This window comes from Schistocerca serialis, chromosome 2 (assembly GCF_023864345.2).
Source record: "Schistocerca serialis cubense isolate TAMUIC-IGC-003099 chromosome 2, iqSchSeri2.2, whole genome shotgun sequence".
Lineage (NCBI taxonomy): Eukaryota > Metazoa > Arthropoda > Insecta > Orthoptera > Acrididae > Schistocerca > Schistocerca serialis.
The window spans coordinates 306,836,660-306,856,200 of NC_064639.1; the positions used below are offsets into that span (position 1 = coordinate 306,836,660).

The 19,541-nt window shown below is 39.9% G+C and overlaps 1 protein-coding gene across 7 annotated transcripts in view; it reads right to left on the bottom strand.

Moving 5' to 3' along the window:
• Window positions 1-19,541, bottom strand: part of LOC126457084 (alpha-methylacyl-CoA racemase) — a 165,506-nt gene that overhangs the window by 78,963 nt on the left and 67,002 nt on the right. For all 7 annotated transcript variants that reach the window (XM_050093102.1, XM_050093100.1, XM_050093101.1 and 4 more), the window contains exons 2-3: window positions 3,896-4,007; window positions 3,681-3,819 (exon numbers count right to left, since the gene is read on the bottom strand). In XM_050093102.1, coding sequence (XP_049949059.1) covers window positions 3,681-3,819; window positions 3,896-4,003 — 247 coding nt within the window. In that variant the 5' untranslated portion in view covers window positions 4,004-4,007. The remainder of the gene's footprint in view (window positions 1-3,680; window positions 3,820-3,895; window positions 4,008-19,541) is intronic.

The following is a 19,541-nucleotide window of genomic DNA, read 5'->3' on the forward strand; positions in this document are numbered from 1 at the left end:
CCGGGCGTGTTGCTGCCGCCGCCGTTGCTACCGCTTCCGAGTACGCCGGAACCGGCCCCAGTCGCAACGCCGCCTTCTCCGGGACCCATCTCGCTGGAGCACACCCCCAGGTCCACGACACCTATGGATGCTGCTCCGGAGTTTTCACCCATCATCTCGTCCAGGAGGCACGTTCCACGCGCAAGCTTCCATCCTGGACATTTTCGACCATACTCTCGTGTTTCTCCGTGGGATCTTCTCGGGGCCTCCCAAGAGGCCATGGATGTCTCCGCACTGTCCGTGTCTCCAAGGAAGTGAGTGTTTTTTTTTCAAGGGGGGAAAAGTGTTGTGACAGTGCCACGACATTCAAAAGTGCTGCTACGTTAGTACGCGAATACGGCGATAGAGGCGCTCCGCAGCTCGGCTGAGCGCGGGAGCGCCACCTGGCTATGAACGGTGCCGGCCGCATGTCACGGCACGGCAGTCGAATGACAGATACGGAGTTAGTAACATGTAACCCGCTAGTGTTTCTACTTTTGTATATCCACGCAATTTATTAGTGATTAAAGGTTATAACACCATGATCCACTCCAAATGAAGTATAAACATATTTTTAAAAGAAAATGTCCTCTGTAATGGATACAGAAACATTATTTAAATTTTACTACAGGCTTATCTTTCCATGCGCATTGTACTGTATACCAGTTGGGGAGGAATAGCAGATTAATGTATTATGAGCATTTTAAAACTTTTAAAGAAAACCATCAGATGCATAGAGCAACTAAAACTTCAACAATCCTGTGAATATAAGTGTAAAGAATTTAAATTATCAACTCTACCTAGTTTGTACGTATACAAGATAATTCTCTTTTTAATGATAAACTGCACTGCACTATTAACAGAGACTTTCGTGGACACATGAACTAGACAAAATTGTTGTATTCTCAGTAAAAAAAACTTAAAGTAACAGAGTCCTAATAAATTAATGCACACATGCTGTGAGGAAATGCAGTCAAATGCTTAAAAATTCATGCAACAGATCACACCGAATGCCCATTGTCAAAGTTGTACTTCGTATTTCAACCAATGCAGACCATGGACAATATTCTGATTGGAAGGAAATCACATATGGGGTTCTCCAAGGCTCAATCTTAGGCCCACTATTGTTCCTCATACATGTAAATGATCTTCTGCTTAATATACAAGTAGAATTAGTCCTTCTTGCAGATGACACTAGTATTGTAATCAGTCCAAGGATACATGCAGAAACAGAAGAAACGGTTAGTAAACAATGTTCTTAAAAGTATCACTGACTGGTTTTCTGTGAATGATCTCACCCTCAATTTCAAATGGACACAAGATATTCAGTTCTGCACATTTAGGGGTACCACACCAATGATAAGTGCAACAAATGGTGAGGAAATAATAAATAGGGTGAAAACTTCAAAATTCTAATATGTTCATGTTGGTGAGAATTTAAAAAGGAAAAAGCACATTTTGGAACTCCTAAAACAACTTAGTTCAGCCACATTTGCAATTAGAATCATTGCAAATCTTGGGAAGAGACAAATCAGTAAGTAGACATATTTCGTATATTTTCAGTCAATAGTGACATCTGGAATTATGTTCTGGGGCAACTCGTCTTTCTTTCTTAAAGTCTTCATTGCTCAAAAATGTGCTGTAAGAGTAATATGTGGTGCACACCCATGATCGTAAGGTAGACATTGTTTCAGGAGTTGGTCAGTCTGACAAGTGCTTCACACCATATTTATTCCCTCACAAAGTTTGTTGTAAATCATCCACTGCAGTTCAAAAGAAACAATGATGTACATAACTACAATACCAGAAGAAAAATGATATTCATTACTCCACATTAAGATTGTTTCTAGCATAAAATAGACCCTTTGTGCTGCAACATAAATCTTTGATAATTTATCCAGAGATATAAAATGTCTAACAGATAAAGCAAAATTTCGAAACACACTAAAGAAGTTTCTCTTAGAAAATTCCTTCTATTCTGCAAAATAATTTCTATTACTGTAACATGTAAAAGGTGGTTGTTAGGAATTATTAACTCACATCTAAAGTTTTTTTTTTTTTTTAAACAAGAACAATAATTTTATAAATGTTCAAAATGTAGCCATATTTAAAACTTAAGTTACGGTATGTATGTAAAATGACTCATTCCACATCATTAAGGTTTATCATGCAAATGATGCATGAAACAAACAAAGAATACACACACACACACACACACACACACACACACAAACACACACACACACACACACACACACAGAGAGAGAGAGAGAGAGAGAGAGAGAGAGAGAGAGAGACAAGCAGACAGAGTTATACCAGTTATGGCTTAAGGGCCCCCTCTTGTCCACAGTGCCCGGAGGAGAAGTATTACAATATTTTGTTTAAAACTGTGTAAAGATGACATAGCTAATACAATAAGATATGATGCATGTACAAAATAAACACAGTATTTCCTGCCCAGCAAGTAAGAGGGATAGTCATTAATTCAAAGTTATCGCCTTGAAAAAAAAAAGTTACATTATTAATTTTTTGTCTGTTTGCACGTACATGTCAGCAGTTCTGGTACACATTGAAATCCCCACACCAAAGCACCACAGCAGGCCTCTGGAGGAGCCAAAATATAATAGCACAGACCATTGACAAAACAGAGGTGGGTTGTGCCATTTTGTTTTGGCTACTATATTGGCATGCTACAGTTTTTTGTTTTGGTGATTTCATTGTGTACCATGACTGTAGACATGTACCTACAAACAAACAAAAAATAATTAAATAACTATTTTTTAGGTGTTGATTAAGCTTTATGGCTGCCCATTATACATGGGCGGAACCAACGAAAATTTAATAGTTGACAGTGGCCATATGTATATGTTTTTTCCTGTAGAATTAAAAAATGACTGTACACCTATGATAAAACTACAGATAGCATTATTTTTCACACTTATTTCAACCAGTTCAAACAAGAAATCCAAAGCTAAGTGGTGTCATCGGTGTGTGTTTGTTCGGCACTTAAATAATTACAGTAAATCCTTGATCACACAATTGTAAGTGTGAGTATGTGTTCTTACTCAAGAAATGGAGTGTTAGCTCATAAGGTAGTTAAGTCCCTGGCTGTTGAGTGTGTGTCGGCACCACACATCAATCAACTATTCATAAGTATTTCCCTTTTTCATATTTTTGTGAAAGTGTTCACTGAATATGACAAAACTTTTATGAGTTTTATAGGAAAATCTGATCACCTTAGACATTGGGCTTTTATAAAAAGAAGATAAGGATTTAATGCTTCATCAACACCAAGGTCCATCATTAAAAATGGGGCACAAGCTTGGGATGTTTCGGTGATGATGAAGGAAATCATCTGTGCCCTTTCAAAGGAACCACCCTGGAATTTACCTGGAGCAATGTAGTAAAATCACAGAAAACTCAAATCTTGATGGCCAGATGCAGATCTGGACCATCATCCTCTAGAATGCAAGTCCAGTGCATTAACCACTGCTTCACCTCACTCTGTTTGCGCTTGTGCTGTTCACAGCATGGATAAGTAAATGGGCAATATAATACTTTGTATTTATAAATATAACAATCACTGATTCTGTTGATACGAACAGGTGAAAAATTATATCATGGATGATTTTTTAATGCTACTTAATGTATACAGTACATACCTTTTCTATATGGTTCTACCAGAACATCTGCAGTTTTGCATAAGTGTCTGAAAATTGCTGCTCCTTTAGGATGAGTTATGTCAATTGCTACTGACTTCTTTCCATTTGCTATGCAATCAAATACATTTCCATCACTGACCTGCATTAATAAATATTTATTGAGTCATTATAAACTGAGGTATGGAATAATGGATAAAGAATGTTAGCAATAATACCTTATCTATTCTGACAACTGTAGCTCCAAATTCAGCCAGAATCATACCACAGAATGGCGCTGGAGCAAGACCAGCCAGCTCAACAACATGAAGTCCTTTGAGAGCCATTATCCTGAAAAAAAAAGTTTTTTTGTTACTGTAACTGATGCAAAAGCATGACTTTGTTGTTTCCTTTGATTTCATAATATTTTATTTTTTTTCTAAAATCTTAGGGAAAATATTAATTCACTTTGTGGTAGTTATTTACAAGAACCTATAAAGCTTACAAAACCTGAGATCAGTATCACAGTAGACAGAGATACTCCTTTAAGACCAAAGAAATTTATGTGCATTATCACTTGCTTATTTGTTGCTGCTTGGTAGAATCAATCAACAATGGAACAATATGTTTTAGCAATCACCTGCTCAGCTGGAGTAAAAAATATGAAATTATGAAGTGCTTATAAAGATTGGAATGAAAGGCTTGCACAAAAAAAGAATCATCAGTACTGTAAAAGCTGTAGCTACCAAAGTGTTCAAACTGTTGTAAATCTTTATAACTGAAGGATTCTGTTGATGTAATTGTGCAACACAATGAATAAAAGTTTTGTTGGTGTAGTGCATTTTTGTGACACAAAGCTATCACATGCATTTTTCTATCAATGTTTAACCTTACTTGTATTTCATAATCATGAATATCCATGTATAGTGTTAACAAAATCCTCAATCTTTGGTTAAGCTCATTTCCAGAAGAACTATTCTACTCTGCTTTGACAAGTGTTTTTCCCCGTTGTCAAATATGGTGCAGTACTGTTGCAGGGTACAAATATGGATGCCTTCAAGTCTTTTACACTTGAAACAAAGACATAGAGGGTGAGTGTGAAGTTGATGCATTCATAGCATGGGTGTCCATACAAAGGTTTGTGAGGGGGCAAGGGGGGGGGGGGGGGGGGAGGTTAGACCTTGGGGTATGGAGCACTTTTAATATTTTGGAAGATGAATGGTGACTTGTAATAGCCATAACAAAGTTCCGGTTCCAATCCTGTTGGAAACCTACATAATACCATCTTTTAAATAAAAAAAAATCATTTGCTTAAAAGAAAAACACCTGCCTACACTATATTCTTTTTTTTTTCCTTTCCCTGAGATGCAGGGGCAACCTGCAGCTCTCCTTGCCCCCTGGGCTTGAGCATAGATAGTTTATAGTGTCATGACTTTATTGAAGTTCTGTAAATTATGCTCTACATTATTATCTTTGGTTAAGCTCATTTCCAGAAGAACTATTCTACTCTACTTTGACAAGTGTTTTTCCTCATTGTCAAATATGGTGCAGTACTGTTGCAGGGTACAAAGATGGCCATTGAATTTGCTTCTCAGATATTGTACCAAACAGGAATCTTTTATGTTATTGTATAGACTATTACACTGTTGCATTTATTACTAACTAATATTTTATTTTTATTTTAGACAAATAACATTTAGAATAAATTTTGTGCTATTCTGAATCACGCAAGGGTCTAAAATGGGCATGGGCAAACTTTGGTGACCTACGGGCTGGATTCACACACACATTTCAGCTCGCAGGCCACATAACATGGCAGCAGTGCTCCTAACACAAAATCAAAACTAATGGGCCTGTGACATTAGTATTTAAGGGGTAACGGACTGATATGAATGACACCTCTTTCCCAACAAGCCACACCAACAAATTATGATACGAAAATAACACTGTTGAATGTAACTTTACGTTCATCCATTGGTCACATTTTCATTTATTTGTGTGTCGTAAACAATGCATCTTTTTCTATGACTTTTTGCAATGACTGGTTTAAAACTTCCATTGGAAAATTCTGCAACTCTGTTAGTAAAGAAATTATGCTCATGACATGTAAATAAATGAAATTATATGAAGATGGGATGCCAGGCTACTTGAAATGTCATCATGGAGTAATAAATTCCTATAAAAATAACCGATTGCCACTAATTCATTATAAATTACCCACAATTTCAACAGCTGTAGTGTTCTAATATGTCCATAACAGTCAAGACTAGCAGCTAATGTTTATGTAAGAAAGAACTGTAAACATGTGAACAGAATGGCAATTTGTCAAACTGATAATAATTGTCCTCACACACAACACATGTCGGTAATACTGAGAATATTTTGGATGACATCAGTACAGTTGCTCGATATTTATAGTATTAACAATAAGATAACATTCACCCTCAGATGGTCATTATATTGACATACTGACAATAGTATTGCAACTGTGAGGGCCTCCTGACATTTATGTGAAATTTGTATCATTTCTAATTGTATGCACAAATCATATGTTGTTTACACTGCACAGAAAGGCCAAAACTGCTCACACCAACTTCATGAAAAACATCTTCACCAGCAGTGGCTCCTTTTGATGACTATAATGCTAGTAATTCTTCTGTTATTTTGAAGTCCACATCTACACCACGAACAAAAATTGTTAATTGAGCTGTGTCTGACAAATGAGTGCTCTCGTCCAAAGCAATGGAAAATGCTTTGAATGTGGCAGCACGATCATGCAGACTTTTTTTAATGTCACCAGCCATCAACCCAGTTCAACAAACTACTGTTCATCATGACAAACTTATTTGTTCAAACTTTTTTTTTTTATCAGGACGTGGTACATCTGCAACATCCAAAGGCACTCCTCCACAAATTCGCCTTCAGAAAAATGCTTTAATGGCTTGTCAATGTTTCTGCTCACTATAAAAATAGCTTTAACCAAACTGTCACACTGTGTCCCCATTTGTCCAAATTGGAAATTAATAACTTAATTTGGTCTTTCCGCAGTCATCCTGTTAGCTGTTGTTGAGCAGTGTGTTTCAAAGAAAATTGCCTTTTCATGTTATATTCTTTTACAACAGATAGTGATTCACTACACAACAAGCAAACAGGTTTATTATTGCTGTACATGTGAAGAAGTAATCCTCAGTTGATTTTTCCTGGAACTGATGACATTCAGCATTTACTTTCCTCTTCTTAACACCAACCATTTTGTGAATAAACTTGACACACAGAGACACTCGCACAAAATTAAGAAATAACTAGCACAGAACTTCACGCATGAACTGACAACAGAGAACTAGTTTGTTAAGCACCATGGCCTTAGATGTGTCACCAGGCTGTGTTCTGTTTGAGTCTTTAAGCAAGACTTTCACTAGTCTGCAGCATGAGCTGCAAACCTGTGCTGAGCCTAGCCGAGTATTGGCAGGAATACCAGAAGATGCATCCTTGGTGGAGCACAGTATGAGTGCCTTGCCCTCTCCCACGGATATCACTCACAGGCCTGATTGAAATCAATTTCAGGCTGGATCTGGCCCACGGGCCACCGGTTGCCACCTGTGGTCTAAAATATTAATGTAAATAAGTAGGTTGAAAGACGACCAATGAGAGCATTTCTTCATGGGTGCAGTGAGTGGTGAAAGACACATGAGGGTGGATCCTTTGTGAAACAGAAGTGGCTGAAGTTTGACAAACGCAAAGGCTCAACGCTGCAAGTGGGCAAATCCATTGCAGCCAGCTGGGGCTCTTCACCACAAACTGGCGAAGGAGGATGCGGCACCAGCTCCACCTGACCTGCCTTTATATGCAAAATTGCTGATGCTGTTTTGGAGACTCCCTACAGAATTACATGCCAATTCAGCTCACAACACCTAGGGAGCATTGACTCTGTGGGCACTGGTCTTGAAAGTAAAGAAGGCCACCATTTTCTGCATAAAATAAAGGAAAAGACTGTTGCCATCTTGTGAAACAACCCCTGTAGCTTCAGAGACTTGCTGGAAGAACATTTTACCATCTGATCTTAAAGCTGGAGCAATGGTTCAGAATTGCTTTTACATAAAATATATGTTTGCTGGAAATACATTATTTATAAAATATATTTAACCATTCATCATCACTGTAAATTACTGAGTCTGAGCATTATAAACTTTATTTCAGAACATTTACTGGTGTACAATATCAGAATAGGTAGGGAGCTGTCTGACAACACCATTCCTCCCACACAAATGTGGGCCACCAAACAGAATTCTGGAAGTATCTTCCAGGACTGCCAAAAAAAGAAATAGACTACCAGTACTGTTGCACAATGCTGGAAAGACATTGCAAGTAATTGAACTTACAGACTGCCTAGAACTATGACATGTTTAATTGCAAATAATAGACTTAACTACATCAAGTGTCTTTCACTTGATTAATGCTGTCACTGTTGTGGCTTGGTGCTGAAACAATAATTACAAATTTCTTTCAGTAAAATTTCAATTTCAGTAGTAAAATTAATAATAAACTTTTATTTTTAATCTCATTCTTATAAACACCATCTATACAAAAAGTTTAGTAAACAATTTTATTCCTGGGTCCAACCAATATCAGTGTAGAAATTATGGTGATAACAAGTGTAAACAAAAGACAGGCATTCGGCCAACCAGTTGTGAGCAGGCAGTGTTTAATAGTGGATGTATGGCAATAGTGTATCAATGTTGTCATGTCACAAATTACAATGAAGAACATCTTTAAATCAGGTGTTTAAGACATTCTTCCAGATGATTTGAAGATGAGAGAAATTTGTGCTAAGTTTGGCCTGCACCTTCACCCCCAAACAAAAAATATGACATGGGGACTTGATTGAAATGCAAAATGCAGACAATTATTTTTTGGAAAAAAAATCAACACAGGTGACACGACTGTGTTATCAATATGAGCCTATGACAAAATGCAGAAACTCATATGAAGGATCAACACTTTACAACATAACTGACTCTCAAAGCAATGTCATGTGTGAAATGAATAATATTCCGCAGGATAATTTTTCTAATGGTTTCACACAGCCATATGAACATTCTGTGCATGGTACTCATTTGGGGGGAGACTACGTAGAACTCCTGAAGTGCTTAAACCACTATCTTAACTTTTCTCTATTTTTTATTAATCCAGTCACAAAATTTTTGGACTGACGAGATTTGTGGAACTTACTTCCATAAGCTCAAGAACCACCTTTCAGCATTTCCAGAATGAGATTTTCACTCTGCAGCGGAGTGTGCGCTGATATGAAACTTTCTGGCAGATTAAAACTGTGTGCCGGACCGAGACTCAACTCGGGACCTTTGCCTTTCGCGGGCAAGTGCTCTACCAACTGAGCTACCCGAGCACGACTCACGCCCCCGTGAGGACGGGGGAAGTTTCATATCGGCGCACACTTCGCTGCAGAGTGAAAATCTCATTCTGGAAACATCCCCCAGTCTGTGGCTAAGCTATGTCTCCGCAATATCCTTTCTTTCAGGAGCGCTAGTTCTGCAAGGTTCGCAGGAGAGCTTCTGTAAAGTTTGGAAGGTAGGAGATGAGGTACTGGCGGAAGTAAAGCTGTGAGGACGGGGCGTGAGTCGTGCTCAGGTAGCTCAGTTGGTAGAGCACTTGCCCACGAAAGGCAAAGGTCCCGAGTTCGAGTCTCGGTCCGGCACACAGTTTTAATCTGCCAGGAAGTTTCACCTTTCAGCATTGTTGCCCAGTGCACTGTGTTCAGAGTTCAGGTTCTACATCTACATCTACATCTACATCTACATCCATTCTCCGCAAGCCACCTGACGGTGTGTGGCGGAGGGTACCTTGAGTACCTCTATCGGTTCTCCCTTCTATTCCAGTTTCGTATTGTTTGTGGAAAGAAGGATTGGCGGTATGCCTCTGTGTGGGCTCTAATCTCTCTGATTTTATCCTCATGGTCTCTTCGTGAGATATACGTAGGAGGGAGCAATATACTGCTTGACTCCTCGGAGAAGGTATGTTCTCGAAACTTCAACAAAAGCCCGTACCGAGCTACTGAGCGTCTCTACATCTACATCTACATTTATACTCCGCAAGCCACCCAACGGTGTGTGGCGGAGGGCACTTTACGTGCCACTGTCATTACCTCCCTTTCCTGTTCCAGTTGCGTATGGTTCGTGGGAAGAACGACTGTCTGAAAGCCTCCGTGCGCACTCTAATCTCTCTAATTTTAGATTTGTGATCTCCTCGGGAAGTATACATCTGAGTGTCCCAGTCTATATCTGGTAAATTGAAATCTCCACCTAAGACTATAACATGCTGAGAAAATTTATGTGAAATGTATTCCAAATTTTCTCTCAGTTGTTCTGCTACTAATGCTACTGAGTCAGGAGGTCGGTAAAAGGAGCCAATTATTAACCTAGCTCGGTTGTTGAGTGCAACCTCCACCCATAATAATTCACAGGAACTATCCACTTCTACTTCACTACAGGATAAATGACTACTAACAGCGATGAACACTTCACCACCGGTTGCATGCAATCTATCCTTTCTAAACACCGTCTGTACCTTTGTAAAAATTTCGGCAGAATTTATCTCTGGCTTCAGCCAGCTTTCTGTACCTATAACGATTTCAGCTTCGGTGCTTTCTATCAGTGTTTGAAGTTCCGATACTTTACCAACGCAGCTTCGACAGTTTACAATTACAATACCGATTGCTGCTTGGTCCCCGCATGTCCTGACTTTGCCCCGCACCCGTTGAAGCTGTTGCCCTTTCTGTACTTTCCCAAAGCCATCTAACCTAAAAAACCGCCCAGCCCACACCACACAACCCCTGCTACCCATGTAGCCGCTTGTTGCGTGTAGTGGACTCCTGACCTATCCATCGGAACCCGAAACCCCACCACCCTATGGTGCAAGTCGAGGAATCTGCAGCCCACACGGTCGCAGAACCGTCTCAGCCTCTGATTCAGACCCTCCACTCGGCTCTGTACCAAAGGTCCACAGCCTGTCCTGTCGACGATGCTGCAGATGGTGAGCTCTGCTTTCATCCCGCTAGCGAGACTGGCAGTCTTCACCAAATCAGATAGCCGCCGGAAACCAGAGAGGATTTCCTCCGATCCATAGCGACACACATCATTGGTGCTGACATGAGCGACCACCTGCAGATGGGTGCACCCTGTACCCTTCATGGCATCCGGAAGGACCCTTTCCACATCTGGAATGACTCCCCCCGGTATGCACATGGAGTGCACATTGGTTTTCTTCCCCTCTCTTGCTGCCATATCCCTAAGGGGCCCCATTACGCGCCTGACGTTGGAGCTCCCAACTACCAGTAAGCCCACCCTCTGCGACCGCCCGGATCTTGCAGACTGAGGGGCAACCTCTGGAACAGGACAAGCAGCCATGTCAGGCCGAAGATCAGTATCAGCCTGAGGCAGAGCCTGAAACCGGTTCGTCAGACAAACTGGAGAGGCCTTCCGTTCAGCCCTCCGGAATGTCTTTCGCCCCTTGCCACACCTAGAGACGATCTCCCACTCTACCACAGGTGAGGGATCTGCCTCAATGCGGGCAGTATCCCAGGCAACCACAGTCGTAGTCTGATCGGGGGATGCGTGGGACGAGCTGGCTGTCCCCGACAAACCCCCATCCGGACCCCCACAGTGATGCCCATTGGCAACAGCCTCAAGCTGTGTGACCGAAGCCAACACTGCCTGAAGCTGGGCGCGAAGGGATGCCAACTCAGCCTGCATCTGAACACAGCAGTTACAGTCCCTATCCATGCTAAAAACTGTTGTGCAAAGAACGTCTGAACTAATCTACAGAGAGCGCAAACAAATCGACACAAAATTTAAACGGTTATTAAAACACAAGATTGCCTAGTAAATGCAGTAATGCTGCTACTTGCACACTGCTGACACACTGCTCGGCGGCGGAAGGAGACTACGCGATTTTACACTATTCAGGTACTAAAACGCGATGCTACAATTCTCAAACCGAAATTTATGAGTTAAACAATGCAAGTACCAAAAACACGCAAAGAAATGAAGAATTAAACTATGTAACAATTGAGTGAGCTAGGAGTATACGACTTGCTGCTGCAGCTGCTTATCCAACGGCGGCAGGGAGCACACTCCTGCAGAGTCTTCCACTGGAGTTCATCTAACATCTCCGTAACGCTTTTGCGATTACTAAATGATCCTGTAACGAAGCGCGCTGCTCTCCGTTGGATCTTCTCTCTCTCTTCTATCAACCCTATCTGGTACGGATCCCACACTGCTGGGGGGTTGATGTGTAAAGTTCAGGTTGATGTGAAGCAGTGGTATGAATACCACAAGTTTTACTTTGTAGTGAGTCTGCTATGCTCAAATTTGAGGAAGAGGCTAGAGAGTGTGAAAGTCGATGAGGTTGCTGCTAGAGCTGTTGCCAAGGGAAGAGGTTTTTTTTGTAAGACTCTTACAACCCTAGCACAATGTGAACAGAGTTTGCAGTGGCTACATAGAATTATCTTTGTATCATCAATAAACTTTGCTTTGAAGATGCAGATGTTACAATACTGAATCTAACTAATATTGTCACTAATACAAAGTCAGGTAACGAAAAGCATTGTTGCAACCTAAAAGAAACAATAGCTTTTGTAATGGCTAGTGCATGGTGCATTATAGGTTGCAATTTGGATGTCTCAAATGTTAGCAAACATTACAAGATCTTCTACAGTTTGAAGAATTAGTCTTTCTTTTTTAAATTACCACAAATGTCAGTAAGCTACACATGGGCATGAAACAATCATATTATATCCTTTGATCCCTTAATCATCTTTGCCTCAATTTCTGCTAACCTCTTCCCCACACTAAACTCCACACTTGCCCCAAAACCCTAACTTCACTCATCTTGCACTCTCACATCTTCTCCACAACCTTCCTCTGATTTACCTCTCAATTCTAGCCCTCTCCTCCATAACATTGTGTGCTACCCAGAAGTCCACCTGCCTGTGGTGAGAAGGAGCCTAATGAAATCACATTCTGATCCCGTGCTCCTGCTGTCTTTAGCTGATTTTTTTGAGGTCACAACTACTTTTAGATTAGGATTTCTATGATTTTTTTTTTTTTTTACCATTTTAGATGAATATGAATTGATGTTCCCAACTTTCTTTTTTAAGAAATAAGGACAATATATTTGTACAGAAACCAAACTGTACTATTACATTAATTTTGTCCTTCCTTGCAAGGCTGTAGCTCATTCCCCCCCACACCAAACTGTTGCCTTCACGCAGTTTTTATATTTTTTCTGTTTTTTACATGGACTATTCCTGTAACAATCTTTACTTAATTTCTTAATAAACTGATTGATACCATCTGGGCAGAGAAAACATACACAGAAATTAAGGACAGCAATGGACCCAAAAAAATTCTTGGGGTGTCTGATAGATTCATTTTGTGAATGATGGGCCACATATTTCATCTTTATAGCACACCTGTACTTTCCGATACCTTTCTCGCAGTCAGAACTTGAAACAGTTCATGCCATTTCCTAGACATGTTAACAATATCTCTCAATAATTAACTGATGACAGATAGCATCAAAGGTTCTTGATAGATCTATATACAATCAACAGCATGGTTCATCATCATCTATTGCACTGAGAGCTTTAATTTTATTTTCCAAGTAATGTGACTAACGAAGCTATTTCAATTTTTGTTGTCACTCTAAGTTTGCCACACGCTGTATTGGAGAATGGCATTACGGAATCCAAAATGTTTAACTCTGGCCATGAGCATGTAGAAGAACCTTGGTTCAAGATTAAAAGAATAGTTGAGCATGTATTGATTAGATAAATATGTAGTAGAACATTTCATGAAGGGTGTACCCTCCTTCAAATACAGTCAACCTAAAGAAACAGCACCTGTTACATAATAGGTGTAAGAAAGAGATGCTGAATGAAATTACTTTGGCCGTCAGGGGGGCAATGCTTGAAGCCAGCAGTTACTACTGTAGCAGAATCTTTTTGTTAGATCTCAGAAAGTCATATATAAGAGCTATCAGTAGCACCAAAGTTAGCATCCATACACTCATGGATGACACAAGAACTAAAATTGATGGTAGTAAAGCAAAAGCATAAATGCTGGATTCCTTTTCCATATGTTAATTTACTAAGAAAAATACAGAGGTACTGCCCAATTTGCTTCTTGCGCCATTGCAAAAATGCATGATGTAGACATTACTGTCAGTGGTGTTAAGAAACACCTAAAAATCACTGAAATAAAAACAAAGCCCCAGGACCCAATGGAATCCTTGTTAGTGTCTACAGAATTTACAATCGATTTAGCTCCCATTTTAACAACAATATATTGTAGGTTCTTTGAACAAAAAACTGTGCCTAATAATTGGAAGTTAGCTCAGGCCACACCACAAAAAGGGTGACAGAAATGATCCACAAAATTTCCATCCCAACTCATTGCCATCCATCCCTTGTAGAATTCTAGAACATATTCTGATCTCAGAGGTGAGTTATCTTTTTGTAGGAAAGGAGACCACTCACTGAAAAGCATGGAGCAAGAGTCAATTGGAGTAGGGATGGTGTTAGGTAAACAGAAAGTGATGCAAATAATTGATGAGTGCAAGTGCTAGGTGGTTATAAGGTGATCTGGATAACAGAGCAAGAGTTTGGGGAGTGACTCAACACTTCTCTCTTTAGTGAGTTCTCTCCTTTACTGCTAAAGTATTTACGTAAGGACTTATCTTCAACAGAATAACCTTCTTCATGCCAACCATCATGGGTTCCAAAAATACCTATCATGTAAATCCCAAGTTGCACATTTGTCATGACATCCCAAAAACCATGGATTGAGGGAGTCCGGTGGATGCAATATTTCTTGACTTCTGAAAAAACATTTGACTTGTTCCAGACCAATGATTCTTAACAAAACTACAATGAAATGGAGTATTCCAAAATAAATAAATAAAAAAAATATGACTCAATTGTGGATTCCTTGTTAGGTGCGACACAAAATTTTTTCATGGATTAAGAGTTTTCTATAAGGTGCAAATAAAGGCACCTTGCTTTAAATGTACAGAAATGTAAAAGCATAAACTTCAAAACTGCTGAAAAGTAGTGCCCCACTACAACACCAGTGAGTCACAATTAGTATCAGCTGACTTGTACAAAAACCTGGCAGTAACAGTTTGAAGGAGTATGAAATGGAATGATCACTTAGACTCAGTTATGTGTGAAGCAGGTGGGAGGCCAGTTCATTAGCAGAATACTACGATAATGCAGTAAGTCTGTAAAGGAGATTGCTTATATGTCATTTGTGTGTCCCATATTAGAGTATTGCTAAAGTGTGTGGTATACATACCAGATTAGGACTAACAAGCAATAAGTACTCTATGTATACAAAGCAGGGTGGCACAAATGTTCACAGCTTGGTCTGACACATAAGAGAGAGTTACAAAAGTGTTGAAAAACTTCGTTTGTTAGATGCTTTAAGATAGATGCCAATTATCCCATGAAAACCCACTTACAAAGTTTGATGAAGCCACATTAAGCGAAGAATCTTGAGATATTCTTCACCGCCCTACATATCGCTCTCATAAGGACCGTGAAGACAAAAATACATTAATTACAGATGCACTACATTTAAGCAGTTACTCTTTCTGTGCAGTGACTGTAATGGGAAGAAACTAACATGTGTACCATGCTAAGTAGCCTCTACCATGTACTTCACAATAGTTTGAGGTGTACGTATTTAGAAGTAGAATATGTCATGTAAGGTTAATTTTAATAATTGAAACAACAGCAAGCTTTATTATGTTTCATACAATCTCATTGAGATGCAGTAAGAGTAAGCTATATATTACCATTTTATTGTGCACAATATTTGATTTTTATTAGGTTTTAGTGAAATAAGTCATGAACAGCAGAAATCAATTATTCTCTTAAAGCGCAAAATTATGTCCTGATAGATATGTTTACCAATATTTCATTTCATTTCAGAAATCCATGTTCAGCCAACAAAATCACAGTTATTGGGCAGATTACCAGTTTTTATTTTTCACAGCAATCAGCAATCCTCTTCAAACCACATGAATATCATGAAAGTAATCAACAAATTATAGCATGCTTGAAAAATGCATCACCAAAACTGAGATGCAGTGCTATAATGCCATTTTCTTTCTTTTCAGGTTGGTTTCCTTCTCCTGCAATTGTGGCCATAAACAATCATCTTTGTGCTGTCAACTCTTAAGAGTTTCAAGTGTGTGTCACATAGCTTCAACTTGGAATCTGACAATGTTGAAATGTGCAGCTTCTGTATGGTTATTCTCTGTAGCTGCAAGCTTCTCTCCCATCACTGCTGGTGGCTGATTCTGTATTGCAAGGTAATCTTTTTAGTGGGTATATTGTAGTCTTCACACGCCCACATCTAGTGAATGTACATTTATCAGTGCAGGTTTCAGCAAAAGGTTCTTTACAATGAATAAGCAGCATGCTGCACCTTTCATCCTTAAGTGGTGTCCACATATGTAGTCACTTTCACAGAGACATCTGTTTCTGACATTTTGCCAGCATGAGTGGCTGACTGACATTTTTAAAAATTTGGCCTCCATTGTTGGTAGCAGATTGGAGCTCAGGATGATGTGCACAGAAGGGGAGGAAGAAATGAAATGAAACTTCATGGGTTGAGAGGGTATGTGATGTTACTTCAGTGATTACAAAATCAAATTAGATACACCAAGAACTTTGTACCCCTCTGGCCTGGATGCATACATTAATTCAGATAGGAAGGGTGTCATAAAACCATTGTATCATCTCTTGAGGCAAACTAGTCCACAACTATTGTAACTGCTCCTAGATATCCTTGATACTGGGACAGAACTGATGTTCAAGCTGGTCCTACACATGTGATATTGGTGACAGATCTGAGGATCTTGCTGGCCACAGGAGTACCATAACATCATGCGGACAGTTCATAGGGCTGTATGCCAAGTGTGGATGTGCACTTTCCAGATAAAAAAATGGTACTATGATGCCGCCAGATGAGAGGTAACACAGGAGGGTGCAGGATGTCTGTGATATAATGATGTGCCATCAAAGTTTGTTCAATAACTACCAACTCTGACCTGAGCTCATACCCAATAGTCACCAAGGATAACACCACTGTGCCTCTATGGAACACTGGAAGAATGGGGCCTCTCCCCAGGTCGGCACCATACTCTCTGATGAGGGTCATCTGATGTAGTGGAGAACCATGATCCATCACTGAACACAATCCAGTGCCATTCATCAGTAGTCCATGCTTCTGTATCATAGCACCACTCAAAATGCAGTGTGTTGTGTCAATGGCAGCCTAATCATTCCAGCTACTGCTAGTCTCTGACCAATGGTGCAAGTTAATATAGACTGTACAGGGAGTCCATTACTTGTTTTAAGATAGCCCACCCTGATGTAAAGGGTGTTACAGTGTGTTGGGTGCAAAATAAGTTGATCCTTTCTTATGGTGGTCAGATATGGTCAACTGGAACCGTAATGAAAGTATGCTTGCCCTCACACTCCCTCTGGGCTACTGTCATATCCAAATCCTTATGAATCTGGATACGGCACGAATCAATTAGATGGCAAAATAAAATGAGGCCTCCAACACCTGTCTGGTGCCAATAACACTGTCTCAATTGAATATGTGCCATCTCTGTGTCCTTCGTAGTGATCACTGAACATCTGATGCTGTTGGCATTTGCATACCTATCAGGACATGTAACAATGCCAAAGATGAACACTGAAGCTCTCCAGTGGCCATTCTACCTGTCACTGAGAAATGAATCTCTAATCATTTACATACTAGTTAATGGAGTGTATGTGTGTGAAGGAATATTGACCTCTGACCATTTCTTCTGGGTGCTTCACTTTGTCAGGTAGTGTGTGTACTCTCAATGTTAACGTCTCAGTGGATGTTTTCCTGCTCATTATTGCTGTAGCTCCTCCAGCATTACTTATGACAATTGTTTATTGGAGCAAAGGAATCCAGGGCCTGCATATCTTGAGGTTTACTTCTGTCTTATTAAAACTATTGTCATGTTTAAGAACTTCAGTGGCTTCCTTGAACAAATGTTAGTGGTGCTTCTCCAGAGCAAGGGCTTGTATGTCAGAAAATTTTATTACATGGATGGTCTCACACATCGTAAGCACTCCTAGCTCATTGACATATAAACTGGTGAAACTTTTGTCCCCTGCTTCAGCCACACATTGGAAAGACTGGCACAAACACAAAGAACTTGGGATATTTCATTGAGAAATGAAGAAACAGAAATGTGGACCTGACGAGATGCTAGTCAGCTTTTCTGCTGTTACGTTCTTTACCATAGTGGCACTCAGTGGCTCTCTGTAGCATATCAATTCCATTTTTCCTACAGGATTTCACCAGGCTGTTTCATGCATATCTTACCATGAGCTACTTGATGTGGAATGGTGATTGCTCTGAGCAGCTGAAGGGTGTTATCATGGGCAGTCCACTTTGTCCTATGGTTGCAATTTCTTCATGGAGAATTTCAAAAGACAGACACTGGACTTGACATCTTGTAAGCCTAAGGTGTGGTACAGGCACATCATGTGGATCCATGTTGAGGAACAACTTGGTAACTTCTTAAGACGTCTGAACTGTTTGCATGCCAACATTAAATCTAGTATGGCGGTAGAAAAGCGGTAACAACTACCTTTTATAGATGATCTAGTAATGAGGAGTGGTGAGAACCTAAGCAATAGCATACATCAAAAGCTGACACACATGGACTGATACCTGCAAGGACTTTCAAACCACCAGCCAAGAAAGAAAACAGGTATGATAAATATGTTCATAACAAGTGAAAGATGTGCATGTGAGCCATAGCACCTCTTATGCAATATGCAACACCTGGAATGTGTACTCCACCACTTATATAAGAAGTTTCATGAAACATCATGGAGGAATAACATGCCAGAAGAAGAAAGGTTGGGTATGGCCTTTCTGCCATACATCCCCAGGTTGATGGATGGAATCAACCATATTATTATATAAATATAGCTTGCAGGCTACATACAAGCTTATGAAGATAATCAGAGTGTGTCTTAGATCAGCAAAGATCGAAAGAGATCCACTTGCAGTGACAGGTCTATACTGGATATCATGTACTTGTGGAAAAGTCTGTATTAGAATGACTACGTGATCCATCAGTACCAGGATCAGTGAACGTACGGTACTGCAGTTTGGAGCAGGTGGAGAAATTGGCAGTGGTGAAGCACACACAGAGACCGACCATGTAATAAAATTTGCTGACATGCAGGTTCTCACTGTGGAGCAGAGCTACTTCATCTCTCCGTTACAGGAGTCCACTGAAATTTATAAACATGACAACAGATTTAATAGAAAAAAGAAAGCCTCTATATAAACAGAACCTGGACACACACAATAGCTACAGACAAAAGTCAATAAGTGCAGGCTATGCCATGAGAGTAATGAAACTGCACCACATTTAATTTTCCAGTGAGAAGTGTTGGAGGCCAAAAGACAGTATATTCAGGTCATTAATTCCTGAAGGAACTGTCTCTAATAAATAATTATGAAAGAATTCCTACTACTCTTTAAAAGTACTGGCTGTATTTTCTAGAATTACAGGAATACAAATTGCACAATGAACTCAGTTTCGGTGTGGACAACGATGGGCTATGACCATTGTTGTCTTCCTGAGTAAATCAGTCAGTCAGTCAGTCAGTCAAAAAGGATCATTAACTATCTTTCATTCTACCTGCCTTTTTGTGTCACTTGTTCGACAGTAAGAGGAGTAGTAGGATGACTTTACCACTTGAGCTTCAAGATCACTATAATTTGTGTTTACACATTTTGC